We start from the raw sequence: 27956 nt of genomic DNA, 5'->3' as shown, positions 1-27956 counted from the left end.
GCAGAAAATGATGTCTTCGGTAGTGGTGTTTGTAGGGACAAGGGAATAAACATGCGTGGCACCACTCCCGATTTAAACTCCATAAATAGTAACAAACATCCAAAAGTAGAAGAAAACAGATAAAGTGGGATGAATATAATACATGTCATAAATTTGTCTGGCACAGTTTATACAAATCCAAATTTTATTAATCTGTACAAAAAATAGTTAAAAGCGAAAAGTAAAACAATAGCAAAAACATGGGCAATAAATACCATGATTAAAGTTATCACCAAAAAACATTCCTCGAAAAAAGAACCACAATTTGTAAACGTAGAGATGAAGAAGAACAAATCCCATAATCCCATATACAGTCATCATGCATCCGGACTAACTAGATCAACCAATGTGAACTTGTTCCAAAAGCAAAGATGAAAAATGAATGAGATTCCAAACTTTTCACCACCAAGGAAGGATTCTTCAGGGGTTCAGCTATTAATAAGATAAACAGTTGATATAAATGTCTTCTTCTACTGCTCTGTTCTCTTTCTTCCCTTTGTCTTCATCACCATTGACAGAAATGTCTTCTTTAACATTCTGCTAAGTACAGAAATTAACATTGAAAAATTCCAAATTAACGTCATGGTATCTAAAATATCATTTTATTTGCCTCTTACAATGGCTTCTGTTTAACCTGGCCAAGCAAGGACAACTTGTGTAAAGACCCCCCATACATATACGACTAACATCATCCAAATCTACCGATGTCATCAGGATCGTTTGCTATAAATGAGGGACTCTGGACTCTGACGGATAATGTCAGGGGAAGTATAGGATCTGGAATACCATACAATATTTTCAACAGCCGATCCTTTCGTTCTCCACAAAATAAGTCACTGCCAGAGGAGTCTGGCAGAGGCTTTCTCAGGGATCACCGAAGAGTTCTGCCAAGCTGAGTGTACCTATGTGTAATGGACTCATGGAATATAGCTGTAGGCCGAAGAATCATTAAGCCAAGAGCTATATGTTGTTAATGGGGCGAGCAGAGATAGCTGTCAGCCAAACAAGTGGTCAACTGGATGCTATCTGATTGATATGGTCACCTTGGGTCTACTGTTAAATTTACACAAGGGAAGGTAAAATAATTGCCAAAAATATCCTCCCCTTTATGAGTTCAGCTAAGCTGTTAGAATGTCTTGTCCACAAACTTGTTGACCGTTTTCAGTAACAATCAACAGAATTATGATTACAGCTCTGGATATTGTCTGTGAAATAGGTACTTTGAGTGTCTGAAGAGAAAACTGTTCACAAATTTACTTATGGAGAAAAAAAATGTGCATCTGAAAAATTTATTCCACATATATATTGGTGGAAAATGATAGTAATACATTACCTGGGAAATAGAATTCATATAGATATTTCCTGAGTTCTGTAAAGTGGGGAAACAATGATAGAAGATTAGAAATACACTGTGCAAAGATGAAAAAAAGAGATTTATTCAATTTTCTAAAGGAGAAAACAACTAAGTGATTTACTCTTTTTTACTAGTGGAAAAAAAAAACCCACAATCTGCCTCATGCTAAAATACGTGACTTTTTTCAGTGTTATTTTTTTCACCCACCACATTAAAGTGGGTATCCTAAAAAATCTGCCAGAGTTTACTCCAATGTGTTATGAATTAAAACCGGTCATGGGCCATGGTTTTCCAGGAACCAATGCAAGATATGAACTCGAAGCGGTGATTACGGCAAATAGACATCATAGATGTTTTCCCAATCAGGACTTCCCCGCTATGAGTCCGATCACAGAGCCACTAAACAAGAGTTCCTACTTTTTTAGACTTTTTCATTTGAATGATTGACATGTAATTTTACATTTTCCCAATGTTTACCTGTGCAGGCTTAAAAGTAGATCTGGAAAGAGGCTATGCACCAGAAGAAGCCAACAGGGTGAAACTCATTGGGCCACACTGGTACTTGCCATTCAGATCAATTTGATAAACACTTCCTTTTTTATGCCCTATTCACATCTGATTCCGATCCCACGAGAACTATAAACATTCATAAGTCTTCTCTCACTACTCAAACTGCATTATGTCAAGACAAGATGGTGGAGGGAAAACTATAGACTGTAATATAACCCAATTTGTTTTATAGGGGACAAATGTGCTACCAAAATATTCCATGGGATGTCACAGTGTAGAAGGATCATCATTATTCTCATTTGCACATGGAAACACGAGAAGCAATGGAATGAAACTGAAAGGGAGAAAATACCGATTAGATATTAGAAAAAACTTTTTGACAGTGAGGGAGATCAGTGAGTGAAACATGCAGCCACAAGAGGTGGTGAGTTCGCCTCCAATGGAAGTCGTCAAACAGAGGCTGGACAGACATCTGTCTGAGATGGTTTAGTTAATCTTGCATTGAGAATTGGACATGACGACCTCGGAGGTCCCTTCCAACTCTAACATTCTATGATTCTATGATTATACCTCATATATAAGACAAGTGTCATTGTCATCGACATCTCTCCTTGAATGAGGCCTCTTCTTCCCATCCTTGGTACTGACATCACTGTTAAATTTTGTGTCTTCCATTATATAACTATTTGGTTCCACAATTTTATTTTTCCTTGATGCAAAAAGAAGGTAGAAATAAGGAATTGGCAGGTATAATTAATAATTACATAAATTATCATTAAAATGTATCCCAAAAACAGTGCTGGTGTGCCTAGATAAAGAGTGTCAGCATGCCCCCATAAACAGTGTCGGAGTATAAAGCCAAACATTATCAGAGATCATTATTTATGGTAGACGCTGCAGGCCATGGCAGCATAATTAGGTCAGATTGGCTTCTTACGGTGGCTCAAGCCAACATGCGGTCTGGTGTCGTGGTATTGAAAATCGGCTTTTGGGACATTTTGGAGAAATGGCGGTATCTCTGGTTTCATGACCAAATCAATGAAACGTTGAGATGTTAGAGTACCTGGCATGAATAATAGAGGGGTCCGAACACTGAACATTTTGCCACCCCAAACTATAATCCTAGGAGTGGGACTGGTGTGGTGTTTCTGAGAAGGCCTATTTATGTGGTTGCCCACGTGGTCTCCAGACTAATGTCCAGCTATCATTGCATCCAAGACAAAAGCGAGACTCATCACCAAAGAGGACAGACCTCCATTCCATCCTCCAATGCCATCTGCACCATGATGAGACAAAGGAAAACGGTCTTTGGAGACACAGACCAGAGATGGGGTTAAACCACAACCCGTTTTGACGGAGGATCCGTCTTCATCAGGTGGATGTTCCATGACGATGAAAATGGATGCTCCGTCGAAACGCGTCGTGGTTTAACCCCATCTCTGGTCTGTGTCTCTTTCCTGCGTTCCTAAGACCATTTTCCTTTGTCTCATTGCTTCCATCCTCCATTGGAGGTTTTCGGCTGGTGATGCAGTAGATACCTGACATTCTGTCCACTCCTGGGCTGCTTCCTAAGCGCTCCGCATGACCACCCATCACTGACTCTCATCTGCACCATGATAGCCTTCTCAAGCAGTGGCGTGAGTTTAGTGTAACACCTGGAGCTGGACAGTTGATCCGTAGCCCAAACGCCTTCTTATGTTTTACATGGACACTTTTTGATACTGTAAGTTAGTCTTTGTATGTCATGTCCAGTTACACTTATTGTGAAGAGTGGATCAATCATCATGGCCATTTCTTGAAAATATCCCAATAGCCGATTTGCAACGCAATGGCACCAGGCCACATCGCATATTGGCTCATGCCGCTGTGAGCAGCCAATGTGGCTTCAACATGTTGCCATGGCCTGGAGAAAATTTTTAACATAACACCGGCTGGTGCTAATGTGAGTGGCCTAAATGTGCCACTATGGCCTGGGAGGTCTCTATATAATACATGACTGCTCTTTATATTCCTGCACTTTACTAAACATACTTATTTGTATATATATGATACATGAACCTTCAATTTTTTTCCCCATTAAAACAATATTTGCACTGTATATACTTGTTCATTACATACCTGCATTTTCTCATTGCACAGACTGCACCAGAAACGCACATTACGAGGAAAGCGAGAGTCCCTCCACCAATCAGGATAGGCACTGTCCAATCCACTAACAAACAGAAAGTGATTAACTATTCTAATAGATGATACAAGGTTAAGTTTTAAAAATCTCCTCTACACGTAGCAAACATTTTCTGCACATAAATTATCCATTGTGTGCAATTTATTGTGGTTTTCAGTTTTGCAATGAATAAGATTCCTGCACACATGTGGATTTGATGTGGATTTTTCCCACTGCGCATTTGCAGCATTTCTGCATCATTTAAACTGCATTTCTGAATCAAAATCATATACATTGCAATATGGCAGTGAATTTTACTCAAAGAATTGTCATGATCGCCCTCCTGGTGGTCAGTAGAGGTATTACATTTACATTCATATGACTCCCCCTGCTGGCCATAGTGATAAAATTAACACATTTAACTCTTGAAATCCGTTAAATTACAATTATCAATGAGTGCAGTCAATCAGTTCTGATTTTCAGAAGGGGTCTTATAATGGGAGGCTGCTCCTACTGACCAACTGGAACTCAAACAGAGCATAATAAAGGGAGAAGAGGTGGATATGGCAATTTAGCTTACAACCTAATGAGAAGACCACTTAAACAAAGAAAATAAACAGAAAGAAGCAATCAGCTCCCAATGCCAGGTGCACAGCAAAATATCCCAGTAATAGCAAAAGTCCAAACATTAGCCGGCAATCACATCTTCTTAAAAGAATTGGTTGAATACAATAACATAAAAATTAAAAAGGCAGAAAAAAAAGGTTTGCTGCGCTCCCAAGCAACATGTCTGCATAGTCTTTTGTGAAGTCTTTTGTCACGCTGCAGCACTGCCAGTAAATGCAAAACTCCACTAGATGGCAGCAGAGTGGAGAGAGGGCTGAAATCCTGCTCAGAACAGACCAGCAGAACTGCAGTGAGGCTACCACCAGGTGGCAGCAGAGTAGTCAGACAAGCCGGGTCGAAAACAGAGAATAGCGTAGTACCAAAGGGAATGCCAAACACAGAGTCAGAAGAGCGCTAAAAGGTCAGTACCGGTCCATAGCAGAAGTACCAGAAGGAAGAGACAGGATCAGGTCAGAGCCAAAGTAGAGTCGAGTATTGGGGAATCCAAACACACAGGGACACACAGAGTTGGGGCAGGAAGAGAGGAATGAACAGACACGGGCTAAGACAGCTAAACGCAGCAGGACAAATCAGGGTTTCACCAGAGTCAGCTACGCGCCATAGGCAGGAAATATAATTGGCACTGCCTGCAGGATGCAGTGCAGAGAAATAGCAGACCCGACATCGGAACGAGGTAGTGAAAGTTAACCCCTGACATAACCAGACCGGGAAAGGAGAGACAGGACCCAAAACCCGGTCTGGATCATGACACCTTTCTTGGGAAAGGTCCATGCAGGTCTGAAACATGTTGCCTGGGAGCCCAGCAGATATTTCTTTGCTGCCCTTTTAATTTTTGTGCTATTGTATTCAACCATTTTTGTGTGTTTTATACTACTTTTTGCACCTTTTATACATCAACAAATAGCAGCTACGAAGAGTGCCTCCAGTCTGCAGGACCCAGTGCATCCATCCATTTTGAGGATGTCCCATTGACATAAATGGGAGCAGTGTAATGCTTACTGCAAGTTATATAATGGCGAGCTATAGTGTTATTCCTCATGTTGTCATGCAACAGTTTATTCTGAAGTACTACATGTAATATTGTAACAGAGATGGGTTTATCATTTCCCAGAGGTTGTACACTTTCTGTAATTTTACATGGGACTGCAAGAAATTTGGCTGCACTTAATCGGGCCCCCACTTGGCGCACAAAGTGACATTTTGCCACATTTTTATATCAGTAGCTATGATTTACCATAAATAGATAGTTTCTGGGACACGGAGCCTTCCCTATTGCTGGCTGTACAGTGCAGACCTCCTGGGGGTATCACCACACTTTCCAGCCTGGTCACCATCTTCGGACCACGTGAGGATGAAATTACGGAGAATCTGGAGATGTCAGTGACGGTGCCATCTGTGCTGCTCCAGGTAATTATTGCTGGAGGATTAGCGATCACCACACAGTCACAGTCTATTGCACCCATCTTCTTATTGCATTGAGATTCCTGGAGGATCTGCGGCTTTTCTAAAATTGTAAAATATTAAATACTGTGTCAGTAAGTGGAAAAAAGAGACCCCCTCCAAAAAATAAATAAATAAATCTGTAAAGAATCCCAAAAGACTCAAAGTAATCTATGGGCAATGAAGCTAAATCATTCTTTGTCACAACTGGATAAAGTTGTACAGTTTCTTAAGTAATATAAATCACAAAGTATCGCACTATTGAGAAGCTTTGCATATCAGACACATTCAGTTCAACTTGATTGACAACTGATTAATGCTCTATCAAATAAACTCAGCTTTGCTACATCGGATAGACTCAGGTCTGCTTTCTAGGACAAAGTCAGCTCTGCTGCATCAAACAAACTTAGCTCTGCTGTATTGGACTGTGAAGTATGACACCAGAGAGATCATGAAGAATCCCATCACTGCCACCACATGTGATGAACCCGCACCTCGCCACCCCGCTTGACGTCACTATTATGTCAGCGAGGTCACATGTTGTGGTCTTCTCACTTGCATCAACGTGACTTTCCACACCGCGTGGGGACACATAAAGTCAACGTGGTGCAGTTTTACACACAGACACCCTGTCCACATGGAGAGTGAGAGGATGTGGCCCACTAAAGTGGCACCACACTCGCCCACAACCCTGACAGACTGAGAGGCCCCTTTTACTAGCACCAGTGTGAAACAGCACCTGGTCAGCTTGGTAGGACTGCCACTCATTCCTCATTCGATATAAGCCTGGTTCGTTACCCAGATTATATTAGGCCAGAAACCAGCCCCGGTAGAATGGCAAGTTTAACTGAGAAACGGAAGTGTGGATTTGTGGATCTAGATAAAAGAGCAGCCCAAGGTTGAATTATATATTTAATCGCCTTAAGGGCACACTAGACAATACACTATATACCCGATGGTTACACATATTTAGTGGTCAGATATGCCAATTCGACAGTGGTAGGACATAAGATATACTGTAAGCAAAATATTTGTCATTTACCAGGTGATGTTAGATCAAGGGTTCACAGGGCCGCAAGGTGGCATGGGCTAGGTCCCTCACAGCACGTCACTCAATGCAGCCTCCACTGTTGACGTGGACCACATGTATGACAGAGAAAGCGACTACATGGAGTTTCACTAGCCTTACCCCCTTTGGGTCACCTATCTCCTGCCCTTTTGGGCTGAACCTAAATCTTATCCCATTGCCTCTGCAGCTAAAAAACTACAAAACCTATGAAAGATCATACATAACTCTTTTCTGGCACATCTGATCCAGCTGAGCCGCTGGTACACATGGGGACCAAACAATACTTCACTATCTGGCTTCTATTTGATGTTACATGTATTTCATACTCCTGGGAGTTACAAAGGGTCGAGAACCAGATGAGTATTCACCATGTTCAGGGGATCTCAAAATTATACATGATGTATGGCTAGGACGTATAGTACCTCCATAAATCCTTATGGAATCATGGTTTTAGAATGTTATTTGGCAGATTCAGCAAGAGTCTATATTGCAAGCCAACCTTTCTCCTGCTCTGAGCTGCGTAAGGTGTGAGATCTGTCACTCCCAACGTTTGAGGCCTAGCTCTCCTGCTGCTGCTAGCTGTATACTGAAGAGGGTCTAGGTGTTCTCTTACAGCTGCACACTAAAGCAACTCGGACCTGAGTTTATTGAGTTCATCCTATGACTTAACGTGTTGATCCAGAAGAAGGCAAGGCCCCATATTAGGTGAAGGACTCCTCCCTGATTCCACATACGGTAGTGTGCCCCGTCATATTACACCATCATCATTACCATAAATTGGTAGGATGTGGGTCACGGAGCCTTGTGTATTGCTGGCTGTACACCATAGATCTCCTGGTGTCATCATCATTCCTTCCAGACTGGACACCATGTTGGAGCCATTTGATGATGAATTTATGGAGAATCCACTTGTCTGTGTGACATTGATCCCTGTGTGGTGCCAGGTAATATTCGCCGGAGGATTTGACACTGCTGCACATTCACAGATTATTGCACTCAGGTTCTTTTTGCAGTGAGATTTCTGGAGGATTTCTGGTTTATCTAAAATCATACAAATAATCATATTACAATGTGTTCTCTTCAATGAAATATGGGCCATCATAGAAATTCTCTTTAATATTTGCAGCAAATTTTCGCTTTTTATGTTTGCATTTTTTTTTTGTTTAAACATTTTTTTTTTTTCCACTGACAATTATTTTTTGTTTTGATGACATTCATTATATGGTAAAAAGGACCAGGTCAGTATGATTATGGCAATACCAAACTTTCATATTTTTTTTTCATAAGTCGTGAAAAAAATAAAATTTGCAAAAAAAATTAAAATGGAATTGTGTTGCCATTTTTTTCTAAATAAGTTACTTTTTATTTTTCTATTTATATATCGACCGTTTCATGGATTTTTTTGTGTGTTGAGCTGATGGATTTGATGATAACAATTTGGTGAACATATGATACTTTGACTTTTTGTGCATGTTTTAAGGAGTTGTCGTGAAGTATAAAGCTCAATGTTTCTCTTTACAGCATCTAAGATATGGGTTGATTAATTTTATATTTTGATAAAAATAATTTATAACTTTTTTTAAAGCAAGAATGATTGAAATTTTTATTTTTATATATTTTTTATTTTATTTTTTTTTTATAAACTTTTATTCCGCTTGGGGACTTAAACCTGTGTGACCCCTTGTGCCATGGTAATCCATTAGTGGCAAATGATGGCACAGTGAAGGGTCAGTGGGAGCTGATGGCAACCATCTCATATGACCAAAAAAAGTTTATTTAAACAGTTGTCAGCAGCAATTGAAGCTCAGCTCCAGTCGCTGCTGTTAGGCACAGTTTTACTGCTTTTGAAAAATTGGTATGATCAGCTCACCTAACCATGAGTGTACAGGATCCCAAATCCAAGGGAAGGCAGTCCATGAAGAGAAAGAAGGTGGTTGATCAAGCACTTTGAATAAAATCCCATATTTAATGTCCTGGTTGATGCGTTTCGAAGTGATAATTCTTATTTATAACCGAGGTTACGAATAAAAAGTACCACTTCGAAACACGTCAACCAGGACATTACATTTCTCTTGCGACTTTCCCCTTGGACAATATATTCATCCATTTGTAAGTCTTTTTATAACACCTAGATTTCCTCAAGAAAACATACAGGTGACTTGTACTTGACAAACAACACTATATCTGACCATTTGTTGACTTATTCTGTTTTATTTTTACCAGTTTTTTCCTCTTTTGACCTTATTTCTAATTTTCACTTATCTCTGAGCTGGTGGGTAGAGACAAGAGGCTAAGCTATCTCCCATACCCAGCACACACAGACACAAGTTATTCCAGCTCTTCCATGTTTCTGCATCACACTCTCAAAAGTTGAAGCATGGAGGTCATTATACCGGAGTACTGAACACTGAACAGTGTAGCTGTGCATCCAGCACTAAGATTATAGAAAACACTGAAAGAAACAGCTCTGTTACTGTGCCAATGTCTCCCTCTCTGCTGCTTCTTCATCCATTCTTTATTGAATTTGGTAGGGAGGAACCTGGCAGTCTTCTTAGTGTTTGGCAATAATTATTTTAATAGTTTTTGTAGGGTCAATAATAAATTCAGGAGGTGGGGGAGAAGTGGCTTTTTATGGTCTTTACCAAAAGGGCAGAGTAATAATGCATAAAATAATAGGAAAATTTGTTAATGTTCGACTTGGTGACAAGTCCCTTTAACTTTTATTGCCATGTAATACAGCATTTCACACTGGCCACAGCTGGGATAACGTCTGGCAGACCTAAAGTTCCACCAACATCTCAACCATCCACCTAGATCCACCAGCTTCAATACAAAAACCATTAAAAATTAGGAGTCCAGTGGATGGTCCTTCTTAATGATTGACAGCAATGTATGCATTGGTACAGCGAGTGCAAATCATTTTCAACATGTTTTACAATTTAGACTTACAAATGATGCTCAGGTTCCTTCTCATGACTTGCGACTTTGCTCCCGAAGAATAGCTTGCATGGCAGCTTATGGACATCCCATCATGTTTTCTGGACGTATTAATGACTTGCTTGGATTCCACTTTCCACACTCCCGCACCCTCATAAATGCACGTTACATTGACTTGTCCCAAGAGCGAAGACCACACCAGCTCCGGAGGATCTGATGGACATGTGTACACTGTTGAACATTTCAGAGTAACTTCTGTAGCCTCTGGGATGGTCTGATTGGGAAAGATCACAATGGGATGTGGAGGGTTATCTGAAGTCAAATAACAAAAAAAGATATCATTAGTTTATTTTTTAATTATTTAATTTATTGTCCACCTACTTGCAAAATATCAAACGCGAAGTTAGCTAAACATTGGAAATGTCTTAAAGAAAAGCTATCACTTCTGTGAAAACGTCATGAATTAACTATGCAAATTGCCTCTTCTGAATTCTGAATTAACTAGAGATTTAAATATATAACCATTCTAAAGTTTAGATATTTAGAAACATTGAAAAAAACCTTAGTGATGTAAGATCTGACCTTTTAAGAATGGGAGACTGATGTCTCACTATTTGACAGCTGTGTGAGACTTCCTGCTTCTAAGATACCATTGTGTGGGGGTAGGCAGTGAGAATACAGCATGCAAACCCAGGTAATATCTATTCTGATGATGATTTTGGTAGCAATGTATAATGAGATGTAGGATGGATTCCTGTGTATTGTGGAGCAGCAGGAGGAGAAGGACGTTAGAAAGAGTAACACCAAAGGTACATGTGTAAGCTTCTATTCACCCTTGGTGTCTGTCTGTGTATATACAGTGGGAGACTCAAAATAACCCTAGACAAAAGTATCTACACCCTCTTCTTAAAGATTAACACTTTTACAATCTCCTCTTGTGGAATATAAAATAATGAATCCAGCACTCAAAATGGCAAGTGTTCTTCTGGCTGGACTTCCACATTGGATTTGCCTCTACTTCTGCATTATCTTAGCTAGTACTTCTCTATATGACCATCTGGATTTATTTATACTCCTGGGTATCACGTGAGCTCATTGCATGCAATAAGGGACATACCCCATAAACGTTTCTTTATACAGACATCATGCCTTTAATATCTATTTCATAGGTTTTGGCACTGTTCATTTATGTGTGCATGATACTCATTGTACCTACCATTTTGGCACCCCTAGTGGATTAATTCTACCTCTGTTATAACATATTTTTTTTAATCTTTTTTCATATTTTTGCATTATGTGCTTTCAATAAAATTACATTTTATCTCACTTTGGCTGTTTCGCTTCTGTTATTGGATTTGTTTAATATGTTTTTCTGTAGAGGCTTGTATTGTATGGTCTAAATATAGGTCCTTATTACACTTAAGAGGTAAAAAGATCCCGAGTCGTTGACTTTACTATGCTCCTACTAATGTCTTAAGCTGTCTCCTCCCCCAGAAGGCCTGGGACAGATATGTTAGTGCATACACCCAGGGCCGTATTTAGAGTTTCTGCTGCCCTAGGCACTTTTAGTGCTGCCTCCCCCTTTGGTGAGTATGACACTATCGGCAGTGACTTTGGCAAGAATCGCTGATGTGAAAGTCGCCTTTTGCAGCAGATCCGGCAGTTTTTCTGCATGTGCCGCGTAACGGATCACTTACGGCAACACTGCGTTCGGCCTCATTCATTCCCTATGGGATTTGCAGCACTTGCCATGATCTGGCAAATGCGGTACCATACCTCCCAACCTTTGAAGAAGGGAAGGAGGTATAAAGTTTGTGGTGCGCGTAGTGCGCCGCGGCAAATTTTAGGCCATGCCTCTGACCACACCCATTTCACAACTAGTCACACCCATATCCACGTCCCAACCACTGCCATTTAGCACTACTGATCACACTGTTTTATATACAAAAATTATAAACAAAAAAATATGGCCACACAGTGCTCCATACTGTATAATGGCCACACATGATGCTCCATACTGTATAATGGCCACACATGATGCTCCATACTGTATAATGGCCACACACAGTTCTCCATACTGTATAATGGCCACACATGATGCTCCATAATGTATAATGGCCACACATAGTGCTCTATACTGTATAATGGCCACACACAGTTCTCCATACTGTATAATGATCCCACATGATGCTCAATACTGTATAATGGCCACACATGGTGCTCCATACTGTATAATGGCCACACATGATGCTCCATACTGTACAATGGCCACACATGATGCTCCATACTGTATAATGGCCACACAGTGCTCCATACTGTATAATGGCCACACATAGTGCTCCATACTGTATAATGGCCACACATGATGCTCCATACTGTATAATGGCCACACACAGTTCTCCATACTGTATAATGATCCCACATGATGCTCAATAATGTATAATGGCCACACATGATGCTCCATACTGTATAACGGCCACACATGATGCTCCATACTGTATAATGGCCATTGGCCACACATGATGCTCCATACTGTATAACGGCCACACATGATGCTCCATACTGTGTAATGGCCACACATGATGCTCAATACTGTATAATGGCCATTGGCCACACATGATGCTCCATACTGTATAACAGCCACACATGATGCTCCATACTCATGGCTCATCTCCCTCCCATCCCATATGCTTGGCTCATATCCCCCCTCCTGTATGCATGGCTCATATTCCCCCTCCTGTATGCATGGCTCATATTCCCCCTCCTGTATGCATGGCTCATATTCCCCCTCCTGTATGCATGGCTCATATTCCCCCCTGTATGCATGGCTCATATTCCCCCTCCTGTATGCATGGCTCATATTCCCCCCTGTATGCATGACTCATATTCCCCCCCCTGTATGCATGGCTCATATTCCCCCCCAGTATGAATGGCTCATATTCCCCCTCCTGTATGCATGGCTCATCTCTCTCCCCCCCAATCTTGCATGGCGCAGCTTACTGTCCTCCTTCATCCCCTCTCCCCTGTCCCCCCGTCCCTCATACTCACCTGTCCCACACCTCGCGGCCGCGCCGACATCCCTCTAGCTCTGTCCTGACTCCCGACACAGCACCTTCTTCCTGCGTGAGCGGTCATGTGATGCCGTTCATTAAGGTCATGAATATGCTCATATTCATGGCCTTAATGAGCGGTACCATATGACCGCTCACTCAGGACAAGCTGCAGACACCAAGACCAGGCATCGCTGGAGCAGGGTGAGATCGTCTTCAAGGAGGGTGAGTGGTTTCGGCCGGGAAGGGGGGCGCGGGGGGCGGGGGGGGGGGGGTGATCGGTCGGGAGGTGACCCAGGACTTATAAAAAAAAAACCTTGCTCAGGTGCCGCCCCCTGCATTGCCCCCACCCTAGGCACGTGCCCTCAAGTGCCTAGTGGCAAATACAGCCCTGCATACACATCAGACAAACAGGGATAACAAAAAGCATCTTAAATACAAAAACACCAAGAGGAGTAAAGGGGAGGATAGGAAGGTACAAACTAAAGGAGAATAAGATAATGAAGAAATCATACACCCAAAAACAGCACACAACAATCTTCAGCAGCAACTATGAACTCCAACTTCAGCACACCAACTCCAGCAAGCCAGGAAGCAAAAGTTTCACAGGCAGGGGTGAGAATGTCTGGTCAGGTTTTATAGAGAGAAGAAACGAGCAGGTCAGGAGCAGCTGTGACATGGAGCTGCATGTCTCTAACCAGCATTCAAAGAGTCATTGACCAATTCAATGCCAGAGGAAACAAAATCCATTTAATATGAGGAAAAAAACACAAAGGCTAAATGGAAGATGTGAAATTCACAGTACATAAAGATCGCCTAACCCCAGATCTCCCAGGAGGACGTGACACACTCGTGCCAGATTGTTTAGCATTATGTGCAAATGTGAAACCAGTCCAGTTAATCTGTGTAACGCCACCCTCTAACACTGATTGGCTGCTTGCTGGCTATGCACAGCATACACAAGAAGCTGCCAATCAGTGGTGTGTTCCGGGTTATGCACAGCTCAGCATTCTAGTCACTGCTACATCTAAAGCAGAGAAAACAGCACCAAGCATTCCAGTAAATGATACATCGATGGAATCAGATTCTCTGCCCCTTCATTTTGCAACTCTCAGATTACATAGCAAAAGCCTGCTGACAGAGTCATTGTACAGTATATAAGAGCATCTTAAAAATCTCATAATTACCATAATTTACCTGAAATATTCAGCCAGACAGAAGACCAGTATGAATACTTAAAATGTGCCATTTCTACCCGGAACTTGTAAATCTTTGAGTTTTCAGGCTGGACGTTATGGATTTTTATGGAGCAGTTACCATTGCTTAAGTCTCCTATGAAAGACGTGTGAATCTCAGGAGTTCGGCTATTAATAAATTGTGGACCCTTTGTGTTGTCAGTTATGGAGCTGAACCATATTCCTGTAATTCTGTCACTTGGTAGTTTAGGATCTGAGTAACTATAACTGCAGGGAATAACAACACAAGAGTGTTTCATTGCCCAAAGTTTTGTGGGAACATCAAGGTTATACTGTGCAGAACTGTACTGAAGACCTTGAAAAGAACAAACAAAACATTGCAAAAAATTACAAAAACAAAGTATATTTTACATTTGGTTATCTTATATCATTACTTATTTTTTTCAATCATCAAATTGTTAATAATGGAATTGTTGAGGATTACAAATATGCCAGAATATCCCATGAAACATTAATTTATGACACTCTAGTCAGTGGCACTGTCAGTGATCATAAAAATGGGATGGCGTTGGCTCTGATTCTCCATGGACAAATGGCAACTTATGGAGCTGAGATACATCACCAGTTCTTATGTTGCAGCATAACTAAGTATTTCCTACTCCCAAGCCAAAGAAAGTTGGCATCACTTCTCTACTTCACAGCTTCCCGGCTTCTGCTTGCCAGGAAAAATCTGCTTCCCGGCTTCTGCTTGCTAGGACAAAAATATGCATCATGGCTTCTGCTTGCTTGGGCACAAGGGCAGGGTTCATTCCTGATGATTGAATGTTCAGAAAAGTGGTATGGTTGCATTGTTTGCCTGAACTGTGCGCTCTACAATGCTGCAAGCAGAGTCAGCTTTTGCTTTGAAGCATCAGTGCAATGTGATGGCACTGAAGTTGTCCACATCCATTATCTCTATAGCAAAGTGTATGTAAGCATACAGGTAACTGCTGATAGAAATGAGTGGTGGCTGGTAAGCTATGCAATGAGCAGTAAAAAAAAATCTTTTTTTTTTAACAAGTAAATTGCAAACTTGCTTATTTCTAAAATCACTTTGCACTTTTCCCCATTTAATAAGGTGAGCCATCCCCTTTAAGAAATTTCACTTTCTTTAAGTAGGTAAACTATGTAAAGTTGGATACCTTTCAATAAGAAGGCGATAAATAAAGTATGCCTCTGGTCCATGGTAGAGCTAAAAAGGAAAGAAAGACTCATGATGAATATGTAGATTACTGTACATTCTTTTGTTAGCCTGTTACATTAATGATCGTACATTATTGTATCGGACAGAAAATATATAAAGCAATATCGTATTTCTCACCTCCCAACTGTTGAAGTTATGGATGCAATTAGTTCAAATATTTTTTTTTTCGGTCTATGAAAAAGTAGAACAAATAAATAAGAAAGTTTGACATGGTATTTCCACCACAAGGTGGCTCCTCAGATTCAGTACCAGCAAAGTGCCCCCACAAAAAACAATATTGCCACATGAGAATTCCATATAAACAGTGCCAACTGCTTCCTGGCAAATAAAACCAACAGAGTCCCTGATAAATGGTGCCAACTTAGTTTCCCCGAAGAACAGTGCCAGCAGAGTGCTCCATAATAAGCAGTACCAATAAAGGGAACCAAACTGCACTCCTGTGCAGGCGCACTTCTCTCTGACTTTCCAAGAGCGGAGCAAGGTACTATAATGCGCATGTGACAGGGAAAGCCAAAGAGCATCGATCACTCGAAAGTAAAGTCAGCGCATGCGCACCGTGCAGCAAAGCAAGCTAAACTTGCACAGAGTGCAAATGGGATATTCTGCACTGTGTGTCAGCCACAAGAGGCAGGGAAGGAGGACGGCGATTGTAGGAAGAGAGTAGGAACCAGATCAAGATCAAAGATGCCCATCTGATCGGACCGTGCTGTCTGTGGGTATAATAGAAGGTCTTTGTTATGCTATGTAGAGGGGTTTGGAAACATACATACAGCATACTAGAATGCCTTAAAGGTGGTGGCCATACTATATATTGGAAATATCTGGTGATATCTGGTCACTAACATAGTGACCGTGATAAACAGCACCAACACAGTGACGGTGATAAATGCACCAACAAAGTGACCATGAAAAACAGCACCAACAAAAATTATGAATCAAATGAATGGGTAAAGATGCATCTAAGAGGGATTAATAACATCGATTCTCCTGGATCCAAGAGCTTACATTCTATATTACACTGATTGGCGAAGTGATCCCCCAAGGAGATCACAGAACTAATTTCTTCATTTTTACAATACTTTTCAATTTTCTTGAAGTGTAGATTGATGAGTTCAGTTTTTATCAACATTGTTATTGCTATCCTATGCCAGAACACATCAGGAGGGCATTTAGTGGAAGTTTCCTAAATCCAACTTTTTATCCATCCCTTCCCCTCTTTGAGAAGCCACATCTCTATAGGGTTAAATGAAAACATTATTATCACTTTAGTATATTACGATCTACTTTATATGAACTGTATTCGAAAGGAGGGGTAAGAATTGCTGTCAGAATGGCCGATGCAGTCAAACTCTTTGCCAAGAACGGTTATGGTAGATCTAAGTTTGTAAATATGTATTGATCTTTATTGTAATCCTGGTTTTACATAGGACTGCAAGTAAGTCTTTAGATGTGTTTTAACTCCAGGCATTTGCATGATGCAGAAAGAGCGCTACCTCAAAGAATGAAATGGCAGAATAATATCGGTAGTGTGCAATTGGTGCTACTAAAACTATGATAAAATGACATTTAGTATACTGTGCAGACTGAGAGTTGTAGATTTGCAACAGTCAGCGAGTCACAGGTTGAGGGACACAGTTAAGGATCATCAGAAAGCAAGACCTCCAATAAGTCAACCTCATATTACAAGCTGGGGGCATTTCTTTGGTAGACTGATATTGGAAGTCGAGGGGTTTTCCAAGTGCCAATATATTCCTCATTCTACCTTGTTTTGTTAACTTTTCGTTTCCATTCTGTGAATTCATAACAAATTCACAACATAAAAGAAAGAGAAACTTAAAAAATCTCAGACATTTTTTACAAGAAGGTTGTGGCAGTTCATGAGTTAGGAATCCCACCAATCACACAAACGAAGGGGCTCGGTAACAATTCTTAACCATATAGCTGAGATTTACATTACTCAGATAAAAAGTTGGTTCCTATGAAACCAAAACTTTCATTGATCTTTCAATGTAGAGCCTATCCTATTACTATCAAGAAGATAACTAACTTTTCCATGTCCCCCATACAGAGATCTCAGCCGAGCGCTCCTGTGTCCTCTATGAGAGAGCCTCTTCCAGACTTTATGGATTGTGGCTTATCTCTCAAAAGAAAAATAGGATTGGCTGTCGTAACTTTGACTCGCTGGACCCTTCTCTTCCACGACATTATCTGTCAGGAGATAGTTGAGAAACCCATGTACATAATAGTCTGATGTCTGATCCAGTCAACATGAGTGGGTTTGGCTGTCGTTAGTCTACTGTATAGGGGATCCTTACAGTCGTAAGATGACCAACACCACCTTCTTGCTCCAAAATATCAGATGGTCCAAATACTCTATGAAGGAGAACTCTACCTTAGCTTCTATTGTGAAATGCCATTGAGAAATGATGGAAGCTAATATTCCTGGTAAATAAAATTTGAGAACTCCATAGATTTTCATAATTAATAGTAAATTAGTGCAGAACCCTTGGCATGGCTTAGAAATTTCAAAGGTTCAAAAACACCAATACAAACAATGCTGGACCATGGATCTTAATGGCACAGTACAAAGTTTAGGTGGTCAACTAGAAACATTATGGGATCATCAAATGGGATCTTCACCCACAATTTGGACCATTTATTCTATTTTCAAAAATAATAACTATCATGAAGGGCAGCTATCTATTTATTGCAAAGGAGAATTGAGCTCCTGTTCTCAGAATCACTCAGTTCCATCAGTTGGACTCTCATCAGTGATATTAAGCCTTAAATCAATACCAACATTATCGAAGATGATAAATGTTTCACTACATAGATAAATATGATATGTAGCCGAGAGATAAAAGTGAAGAGCAAGGGCCCATAACAATTACGTCAGTGGGCCACGACTGGTGTAAAATAGGTAAAAAAAATAATGCCGTGAAAATAAATTCTAATATCAATAAAAAAAACATAAGGGTAATTATAATGATAGATGTCTATGCCCAATGTCAAGGAAAAAAGGTATCAGCCTCAAGGAAACCAATAAAAGCTACCTTGAAAATAAAATGTTAAAATGGGATTTTCTATTAAGAATCTAAATACGGTACATATGTACAGTGCTGGACTAACAAAGCTATCTACTGAAAATTTACAGAACCTTACCCCTGTGATTCGCGCTTTGTTTCTGCATCATATCTTTCCCTTTTTCATATTTTATAATAAATTTAAATCTTCAGAAAAGCAGAAGTCATGAGCTCATTGTAGAAGTATCATATTGAAAATCAGCTGAATAATCATATTCATACTGTCCCAAAAGAATTGGGCAATGAACTTATATTTTGAATCGACATTTCTTGATTTAATCTTAGTTACAATTCACAGGTTTGTTATAATATCTTTCTCAACTTATTTTTTTCTTCTCTGTTATTTGTCTACTTAGTACTCCAAGTCCAAAAGGATGTGATATTATTCCTGGTCTGTGAATCATGGTGGTTAACATCTTTATAGCACATTAAGTTTGCATTCTCAAGTTGCCAAAGACTGCAACTTGATCACATTGTGTGTAGAGATGGGCGGACCCCTGGATGTTCAGGTCCGGCGTGTTCAGCTAAACAGTTAAAAAAAAGTTTGGGTACCAGAACAGTACTTGGACCTGAATCTGGACCCCATTCACTTGAATGGGGGGCCTGAACATCCAGTGTTTGCCACGCTGTCATGTTCATGAGAGCACAGCAAACACTGATTCTGGTCAGTGGTAAAATCATCAAATTACAGCGTGAGCCAGCAGCTGTGATAGGAGGTATAAAGTTTACCTCCTGTCACTAACGTGGACTGATTGGACTACTGTTCCCATCAGCATGCACCTGCTGCCACTAATAGCAGCAAGAGCAGGAGTGGCTGATGGGAGAATTCATCAGCCAGCAACTGCGCTTTAAATAAATGTTTTAAAAAAAACGGCGGGGGTTCCCCTGTATTTTTGATAACCAGCCAGGCAAAACTGACAGCTGGGGGCAGCAGCCCTCAGCTGTCAGCATTAGCAAGGCTGGTTATCCAAAATAAAGGCATCCGTGAGGCTTTTTCTCACTGTGCTAGTGGAGATCTCATGAGGTCACTACAGTTCAGGGGCCCAACTGTGACCCTCAGCTGTCAGCTTTATATTGTCTAGTTAACAAAAATATAGGGGTCCCACACTTTTTTTTTAAATTGTTTCACTAAATAATAAAAAATACTGATGTGGGGTCCCCCCATTTTTGACAACCAGCCAAGCTAAAGCTGACAGCCTGGGGCTGATATCCACAGGCAGGGAAGGGGCCATGGATATTGGCACTTCTCAGATTAAAAATATCCCAGGGGTTAGTAATGTAGAGGTGCCTACAAGGCACCCCCACTACTAACTCTGTAATGAAAATTAAATATAGACACACACACAGAAAAACTTCTTTATTTAAAATAAACACTCCCACCCTTTTTTCCCCATGTATTATTGTAAAATTTAAAATAATAAAACACCAGTGTCTCCTGAGTGGTTGCATCATGTGACCGCTTAGCTATACAATCCAGATATAGCATAGTTGGCTTCTTAGGAGGACAAATAGATTGTCGTAGGGCAAGTGAGGAATATGGTGTTTTATTATTTTAAATGTTATAGTAATAAAAGCTTAAAAGAGGGTTGGGAGTGTTTATTTCAAATAAAGTTTTTCTGTGTTTTTATATCAATTAACCCCTTCACCCCCAAGGGTGGTTTGCACGTTAATGACCGGGCCAATTTTTACAATTCTGACCACTGTCCCTTTATGAGGTTATAACTCTGGAACGCTTCAACGGATCTTGGTGATTCTGACACTGTTTTCTCGTGGCATATTGTACTTCATGATAGTGGTAAAATTTCTTCGATATAATTTGCGTTTATTTGTGAAAAAAACGAATATTTGGCAAAAATTTTGAAAATTTCGCAATTTTCCAACTTTGAATTTTTATGCCCTTAAATCACAGACATATGTCACGCAAAATACTTAATAAGTAACATTTCCCACATGTCTACTTTACATCAGCACAATTTTGGAACCAACATTTTTTTTTGTGACGGAGTTATAAGGGTTAAAAGTTGACCAGCAATTTCTCATTTTTACAACACCATTTTTTTTTAGGGACCACATCTCATTTGAAGTCATTTTGAGGGGTCTATATGATAGAAAATACCCAAGTGTGACACCATTCTAAAAACTGCACCCCTCAAGGTGCTCAAAACCACATTCAAGAAGTTTATTAACCCTTCAGGTGTTTCACAGGAATTTTTGGAATGTTTAAATAAAAATGAACATTTAACTTTTTTTCACAAAAAATTTATTTCAGTTCCAATTTGTTTTATTTTACCAAGGGTAACAGGAGAAAATGGACCCCTAAAGTTGTTGTACAATTTGTCCTGAGTACGCTGATACCCCATATGTGGGGGTAAACCACTGTTTCGGCGCATGGCAGAGCTCGGAAGGAAAGGAGCGCTATTTGACTTTTCAATGCAAAATTGACTGGAATTGAGATGGGACGCCATGTTGCATTTGGAGAGCCCCTGATGTGCCTAAACATTGAAACCCCCCACAAGTGACACCATTTTGGAAAGTAGACCCCTTAAGGAACTTATCTAGATGTGTGTTGAGCACTTTGACCCAACAAGTGCTTCACAGAAGTTTATGATGCAGAGCCGTAAAAATAAAAAATCATATTTTTTCACAAAAATGATCTTTTCACCCCCATTTTTTTATTTCCCCAAGGGTAAGAGAAGAAATTAGACCACAAAAGTTGTTGTGCAATTTGTCCTGAGTACGACGATACCCCATATGTGGGTGTAAACCATTGTTTGGGCGCAGGGCAGAGCTCGGAAGGGAAGGAGCGCTATTTAACTTTTCAATGCAAAATTGACTGGAATTAAGATGGGATGCCATGTTGCGTTTGGAGAGCCCCTGATGTGCCTAAACATTAAAAACCCCCACAAGTGACACCATTTTGGAAAGTGGACCCCCTAAGGAACTTATCTAGATGTGTTTTGAGAGCTTTGAACCCCCAAGTGTTTCACTACAGTTTATAAAGCAGAGCCGTGAAAATAAAAATTCTTTTTTTTTTCACAAAAATGATTTTTTAGCCCCCAGTTTTGTATTTTCACAAGGGTATCAGGATAAATTGGACCCCAAACGTTGTTGTCCAATTTGTCCTGAGGACGCTGATACCCCATATGTGGGGGGGAACCACTGTTTGGGCGCATGACAGAGCTCGGAAGGGAAGGAGCGCCATTTGGAATGCAGACTTAAATGGATTGGTCTGCAGGCGTCACGTTGCATTTGCAGAGCCCCTGATGTACCCACACAGTACAAACCCCCCACAAGTGACCCCATATCGGAAACTAGACCCCCCAAGGAACTTATCTAGATGTGTTGTGAGAACTTTGAACCCCCAAGTGTTTCACTACAGTTTACAACGCAGAGCCGTGAAAATGAAAAATCTTTTTTTCCCACAAAACTTATTTTTTGGCCCCCAGTTTTGTATTTTCCCAAGGGTAGCAGGAGAAATTGGACCCCAAAAGATGATGTCCAATTTGTCTCGAGTACGCTGATACCCCATATGTTGGGGTAAACCCCTGTTTGGGCACACGGGAGAGCTCTGAAGGGAAGGAGCACTGTTTTCCTTTTTCAACGCAGAATTGGCTGGAATTCAGATCGGATGCCATGTCCCGTTTGGAGAGCCCCTGATGTGCCTAAACAGTGGAAACCCCCCAATTATAACTGAAACCCTAATCCAAACACACCCCTTACCCTAATCCCAACAGTAACCCTAACCACTCCTCTAACCCAGACACACCCAACCCTATTCCCAACCGTAAATGTAATCCAAACCCTAACCCTATCTTTAGCCCCAACCCTAACTGTAGCCCCAACTCTAGCCCCAACCCTAGCCCTAACCCTAGCCCTAACCCTAGCCCTATCACTAGCCCTAACCCTAGCCGTAACACTAGCCCTAACCCTAGCCCTAACCCTAGCCCTAACCCTAGCCCCAACCCTAGCCCTAACCCTAGCCCTAACCCTAACCCTAGCCCCAACCCTAGCCCTAACCCTAGCCCCAACCCTAGCCCTAACCCTAGCCCTAACCCTCGCCCCATCCCTAGCCCTAACCCTAGCCCTAACCCTAACCCTAACTCTAGCCCTAACCCTAACCCTAACCCTAATGGGAAAATGGAAATAAATACATTTTTTAATTTTTTTATTTTTCCCTAACTAAGGGGGTGATGAAGGGGGGTTTGATTTACTTTTATAGCGGGTTTTTTAGCGGATTTTTATGATTGGCAGCCGTCACACACTGAAAGACGCTTTTCATTGCAAAAAATATTTTTTGCGTTACCACATTTTGAGAGCTGTAATTTTTCCATATTTGAGTCCACAGAGTCATGTGAGATCTTGTTTTTTGCGGGACGAGTTGAAGTTTTTATTGGTAACATTTTCAGACACGTGACATTTTTTGATTGCTTTTTATTCTGATTTTTGTGAGGCAGAGTGATCAAAAACCAGCTATTCATGAATTTCTTTTGGGGGAGGCGTTTATACCGTTCCGCGTTTGGTAAAACGCGTTTGGTAAAATTGATAAAGCAGTTTTATTCGTTGGGTCAGTACGATTACAGCGATACCTCATTTATATCATTTTTTTATGTTTTGGCGCTTTTATACGATAAAAACTATTTTATAGAAAAAATAATTATTTTGGTATCGCTTTATTCTCAGGACTATAACTTTTTTATTTTTTTGCTGATGATGCTGTATGGTGGCTCGTTTTTTGCGGGAGAAGATGACATTTTCAGCGGTACCATGGTTATTTATATCAGTCTTTTTGATCGCGTGTTATTCCACTTTTTGTTCGGCAGTATGATAATAAAGCGTTGTTTTTTGCCTCGTTTTTTTTTTTTTTCTTACGGTGTTTACTGAAGGGGTTAACTAGTGGGGCAGTTTTATAGGTTGGGTCGTTACGGACGCAGCGATACTAAATATGTGTACTTTTATTGTTTTTTTTATTTTATTTAGCTAAAGAAATGTATTTATGGGAATAATATTTTTTTTTTCTTTATTTAGGATATTTTTTAAATTTTTTTTTTACACACATGTGGGGATTTTTTTTTTTACTTTTTTACTTTGTCCCAGGGGGGGACATTACAGATCATTGATCTGACAGTGTGCACAGCACTCTGTCAGATCGACGATCTGCTGTGCAGGGCTGCAGGCTTACCAGCGCCTGCTCTGAGCAGGCACTCGGTAAGCCACCTCCCTCCCTGCAGGACCCGGATGCCACGGCCATCTTGGATCCGGGACCTGCGGCGAGGAGGGAGGTAGGAGACCCTTGGAGCAACGCGATCACATCGCGTTGCTCCGGGGGTCTCAGGGAAGCCCACAGGGAGCCCCCTCCCTGCGCGATGCTTCCCTATACCGCCGGTACACCGCGATCATGTTTGATCGCGGTGTGCCGGGGGTTAATGTGCCGGGGGCGGTCCGTGACCGCTCCTGGCACATAGTGCCGGATGTCAGCTGCGATATGCAGCTGACACCCGGCCGCGATCGGCCGCGCTCCCCCCGTGAGCGCGGCCGATCGCGTATGACGTACTATCCTGTCGGTGGTCATACGGGCCCACCCCACCTCGACGGGATAGTACATCAGATGTCAGAAAGGGGTTAAAGGACATTTTGCTGTGTTTGTCTTTCAACTTAGACTTATGGTGTTAGTAAAGGAGGTGTCTTATAGACGCCTCTCCATTACTAACCCCTGGACTTGCTGTCAGAGGCCATAAAACAGCTGACATCAACCTCAAAACTATTACAGTACATGTCACCGCACCCAGGCCATTGAGAAAAGTGGAGGCTAAGCACCAGATTTGGCGCATCTTATGGATGTGCCATTTCTGAGGTGGCTGAGAGCTGATGTTCTTGGCCTGGGAAGAGGCCAATATTCATGGCCCTGTTATGATCCTAGTGGCAAGGATCGCAGGTCGGACTAACTAAGTAAACTGAACAGACTACTAGCTCTGGGGAAGTGGTAACTAGATTGACCGCAACCTGATCCTATCCGCAAACAACTATAGGCAGCCGTGGAACGTTACCTAAAAATCCTAGACGTCTCTTCACGGCCTGAGAAACTGACTATTCCTGGAGGGAAAGAAAGTCCTCTCTTGCCTCAGTGGAATGACCCCAAAGATATAGAATAGCCCCCCCACAAATATTAACGGTGAGTTAAGGGGAAAGCACAAACGCAGAGATGAAATCAGATTTAGCAAATGAGGCCCGCTAATACTAGATAGCAGAAAATAGGAAGGGAACTGTGCGGTCAATAAAAAACCCTATTCAAAATATCCACGCAGAGATTGCTCGAGCCCCCGCACCAACTAACGGTGCGGGGGAAGCAACTCCGTACCCCAGAGCTTACCAGCAAAAAGAAATCACATATTAGCAAGCTGGACTAGACTCATCATACACAGAAATCATATTGCAGGCAGATGAGCAAAAAATATTCAAACAGAACTTAGCTTATCCTGAAGAGGCAGAAAACGAGATAATCAGGAGTAATCAGAATAGCACTGAATACATTGACAGCCGGCAACAAGTGGAAGTGAAGCAGAGCTAAATAGGAGCCTCCCTGGTGAATAACGAGGCAGCTGATCCAGCCAGACCCGCAGGATAATAAACCAAACCACCAGGGGGAGCCAAAAAACCAAAGTCACACAATACCATCTGTGACCACAAGAGGGAGCCCGAAAACGGAGTTCACAACAGTACCCCCCCCTTGAGGAGGGGTCACCGAACCCTCATCAAAACCCCCAGGGCGATCAGGGTGAGCTACATGGAAGGCACGAACCAAATCGGCCGCATGAACATCAGAGGCGACAACCCAGGAATTATCCTCCTGACCGTAGCCTTTCCACTTAACCAAATACTGAAGCCTCCGTCTAGAAATACGAGAATCCAAGATCTTCTCCACCACGTATTCCAATTCTCCCTCAACCAGCACAGGGGCAGGAGGCTCAACCGAAGGAACCACAGGCACCACATACCTCCGCAACAACGACCGATGGAACACATTATGAATAGCAAACGATGCCGGGAGGTCCAAACGAAATGACACAGGGTTAAGGACTTCCAAAATCTTATAAGGACCGATAAACCGAGGCTTAAACTTAGGAGAGGAGACCTTCATAGGAACAAAGCGAGAAGACAACCACACAAAATCCACAACGCGAAGTCGGGGACCCACACAGCGACGGCAGTTGGCAAAGCGCTGAGCCTTCTCTTGTGACAGCTTCAAATTGTCCACCACATGATTCCAAATCTGATGCAACCTATCCACCACAACATCCACTCCAGGACAGTCAGAAGGCTCCACCTGACCCGAGGAAAAACGAGGATGAAACCCTGAATTACAAAAAAAAGGCGAAACCAAAGTAGCAGAACTAGCCCGATTATTAAGGGCAAACTCGGCCAATGGCAAAAAAGTCACCCAGTAGTCCTGATCAGCAGAAACAAAACATCTTAAATAGGTTTCCAAAGTCTGATTAGTGCGCTCGGTTTGGCCATTCGTCTGAGGATGGAAGGACGACGAAAAAGACAAATTAATGCCCATCTTAGCACAAAAGGTCCACCAAAATCTAGACACAAACTGGGATCCTCTGTCGGAAACAATATTTTCAGGGATCCCATGCAAACGAACCACATTTTGAAAAAACAGAGGAACCAACTTGGAGGAGGAAGGCAACTTAGGCAAGGGCACCAAATGGACCATTTTAGAAAAACGATCACACACCACCCAAATGACCGACATTCTCTGAGAGACAGGGAGATCTGAAATAAAATCCATGGAAATGTGCATCCAAGGCCTCTTCGGGACAGGCAAAGGCAACAACAAGCCACTGGCACGAGAACAGCAAGGCTTAGCCCGAGCACAAATTCCTCAAGACTGCACAAAGGAACGCACATCCCGCGACAAGGAAGGCCACCAGAAGGACCTAGCCAACTGTTATGATCCTAGTGGCAAGGATCGCAGGTCGGACTAGCTAAGTAACTGAACAGACTACTAGCTCTGGGGAAGTGGTAACTAGATTGACCGCAACCTGATCCTATCCGCAAACAACTATAGGCAGCTGTGGAACGTTACCTAAAAATCCTAGACGTCTCTTCACGGCCTGAGAAACTGACTATTCCTGGAGGGAAAGAAAGTCCTCTCTTGCCTCAGTGGAATGACCCCAAAGATATAGAATAGCCCCCCACAAATATTAACGGTGAGTTAAGGGGAAAGCACAAACGCAGAGATGAAATCAGATTTAGCAAATGAGGCCCGCTAATACTAGATAGCAGAAAATAGGAAGGGAACTGTGCGGTCAATAAAAAACCCTATTCAAAATATCCACGCAGAGATTGCTCGAGCCCCCGCACCAACTAACGGTGCGGGGGAAGCAACTCCATACCCCAGAGCTTACCAGCAAAAAGAAATCACATATTAGCAAGCTGGACTAGACTCATCATACACAGAAATCATATTGCAGGCAGATGAGCAAAAAATATTCAAACAGAACTTAGCTTATCCTGAAGAGGCAGAAAACGAGATAATCAGGAGTAATAAGAATAGCACTGAATACATTGACAGCCGGCAACAAGTGGAAGTGAAGCAGAGCTAAATAGGAGCCTCCCTGGTGAATAACGAGGCAGCTGATCCAGCCAGACCCGCAGGATAATAAACCAAACCACCAGGGGGAGCCAAAAAACCAAAGTCACACAATACCATCTGTGACCACAAGAGGGAGCCCGAAAACGGAGTTCACAACATGGCCCCTTCCTAGGCTATTACATTCAAAAAGTCAGATGATGCTCCTTCCCTTCCAAGCCCTGCCGTGCACCCAAACAGTATTTTTCTCCCTCATATTGCATATCGGCGTATTCAGAAGAAATTGCACAACAAAATGTATGGTGCAATTTATCCTGTTACCCTTATGAAAATGCAACATTTAGGGATAAAAACATATTTGTGGGGAAAATGTTATTTTTTTATCTTCACATATCAACATTATAAACTTCTTTGAAGCACCTGAGGGTTCAATGTGCACAACACACATGTAGATCAGCACCCTGAGTGGTCTAGTTTCCAAAATAGTGTCACTTGTGGGGGATTTTTAATGTTTAAGCACATCAGGGGCTCTCCAAATGCAAAATGGCGTCAGCCAATTGTTCCAGCAAATTTTGCATTCAAAAAGTCAAAAGGTGCTCCTTCCCTTCCGAGCTCTGCCATACACCCAAATGATGGTTTTCTCCCTCA

General features: G+C 41.7%; 1 protein-coding gene across 1 annotated transcript; it reads right to left on the bottom strand.

The window, feature by feature from the left end:
* Positions 1 to 218: 218 nt before the first annotated feature.
* Positions 219 to 15801, bottom strand: LOC143768683 (myelin-associated glycoprotein-like). The gene is made up of 10 exons (XM_077257329.1): positions 15747 to 15801; positions 15568 to 15617; positions 14388 to 14741; positions 10153 to 10452; positions 7975 to 8244; positions 5929 to 6198; positions 4022 to 4115; positions 2474 to 2612; positions 1373 to 1408; positions 219 to 576 (listed from the first exon to the last, which is right to left on the bottom strand). Exons 2-10 carry the CDS (start codon positions 15608 to 15610, stop codon positions 475 to 477), a joined length of 1608 nt encoding a protein of 535 aa, XP_077113444.1. The 5' UTR covers positions 15611 to 15617; positions 15747 to 15801; the 3' UTR covers positions 219 to 474.
* Positions 15802 to 27956: the final 12155 nt, after the last annotated feature.

Source organism: Ranitomeya variabilis, chromosome 4 (genome assembly GCF_051348905.1).
Source record: "Ranitomeya variabilis isolate aRanVar5 chromosome 4, aRanVar5.hap1, whole genome shotgun sequence".
Taxonomy (NCBI): Eukaryota; Metazoa; Chordata; class Amphibia; order Anura; family Dendrobatidae; genus Ranitomeya; species Ranitomeya variabilis.
This window is presented reverse-complemented; position numbering and strand designations above follow the sequence as displayed.

What these genes read in the sequence shown, in the direction of transcription:
- LOC143768683 (XM_077257329.1), bottom strand. Translation starts at nt 15,610, where the DNA reads ATGGACCAGAGGCATACTTTATTTATCGCCTTCTTATTGAAAG. An exon ending in TGTGCAATGAGAAAATGCAG is followed by an intron (nt 2,613 to 4,021) that starts GTATGTAATGAA and finishes TTTTGCATCAAG; the next exon opens with GAAAAATAAAATTGTGGAAC. An exon ending in ATATGAATTCTATTTCCCAG is followed by an intron (nt 577 to 1,372) that starts GTAATGTATTAC and finishes TGTACTTAGCAG; the next exon opens with AATGTTAAAGAAGACATTTC.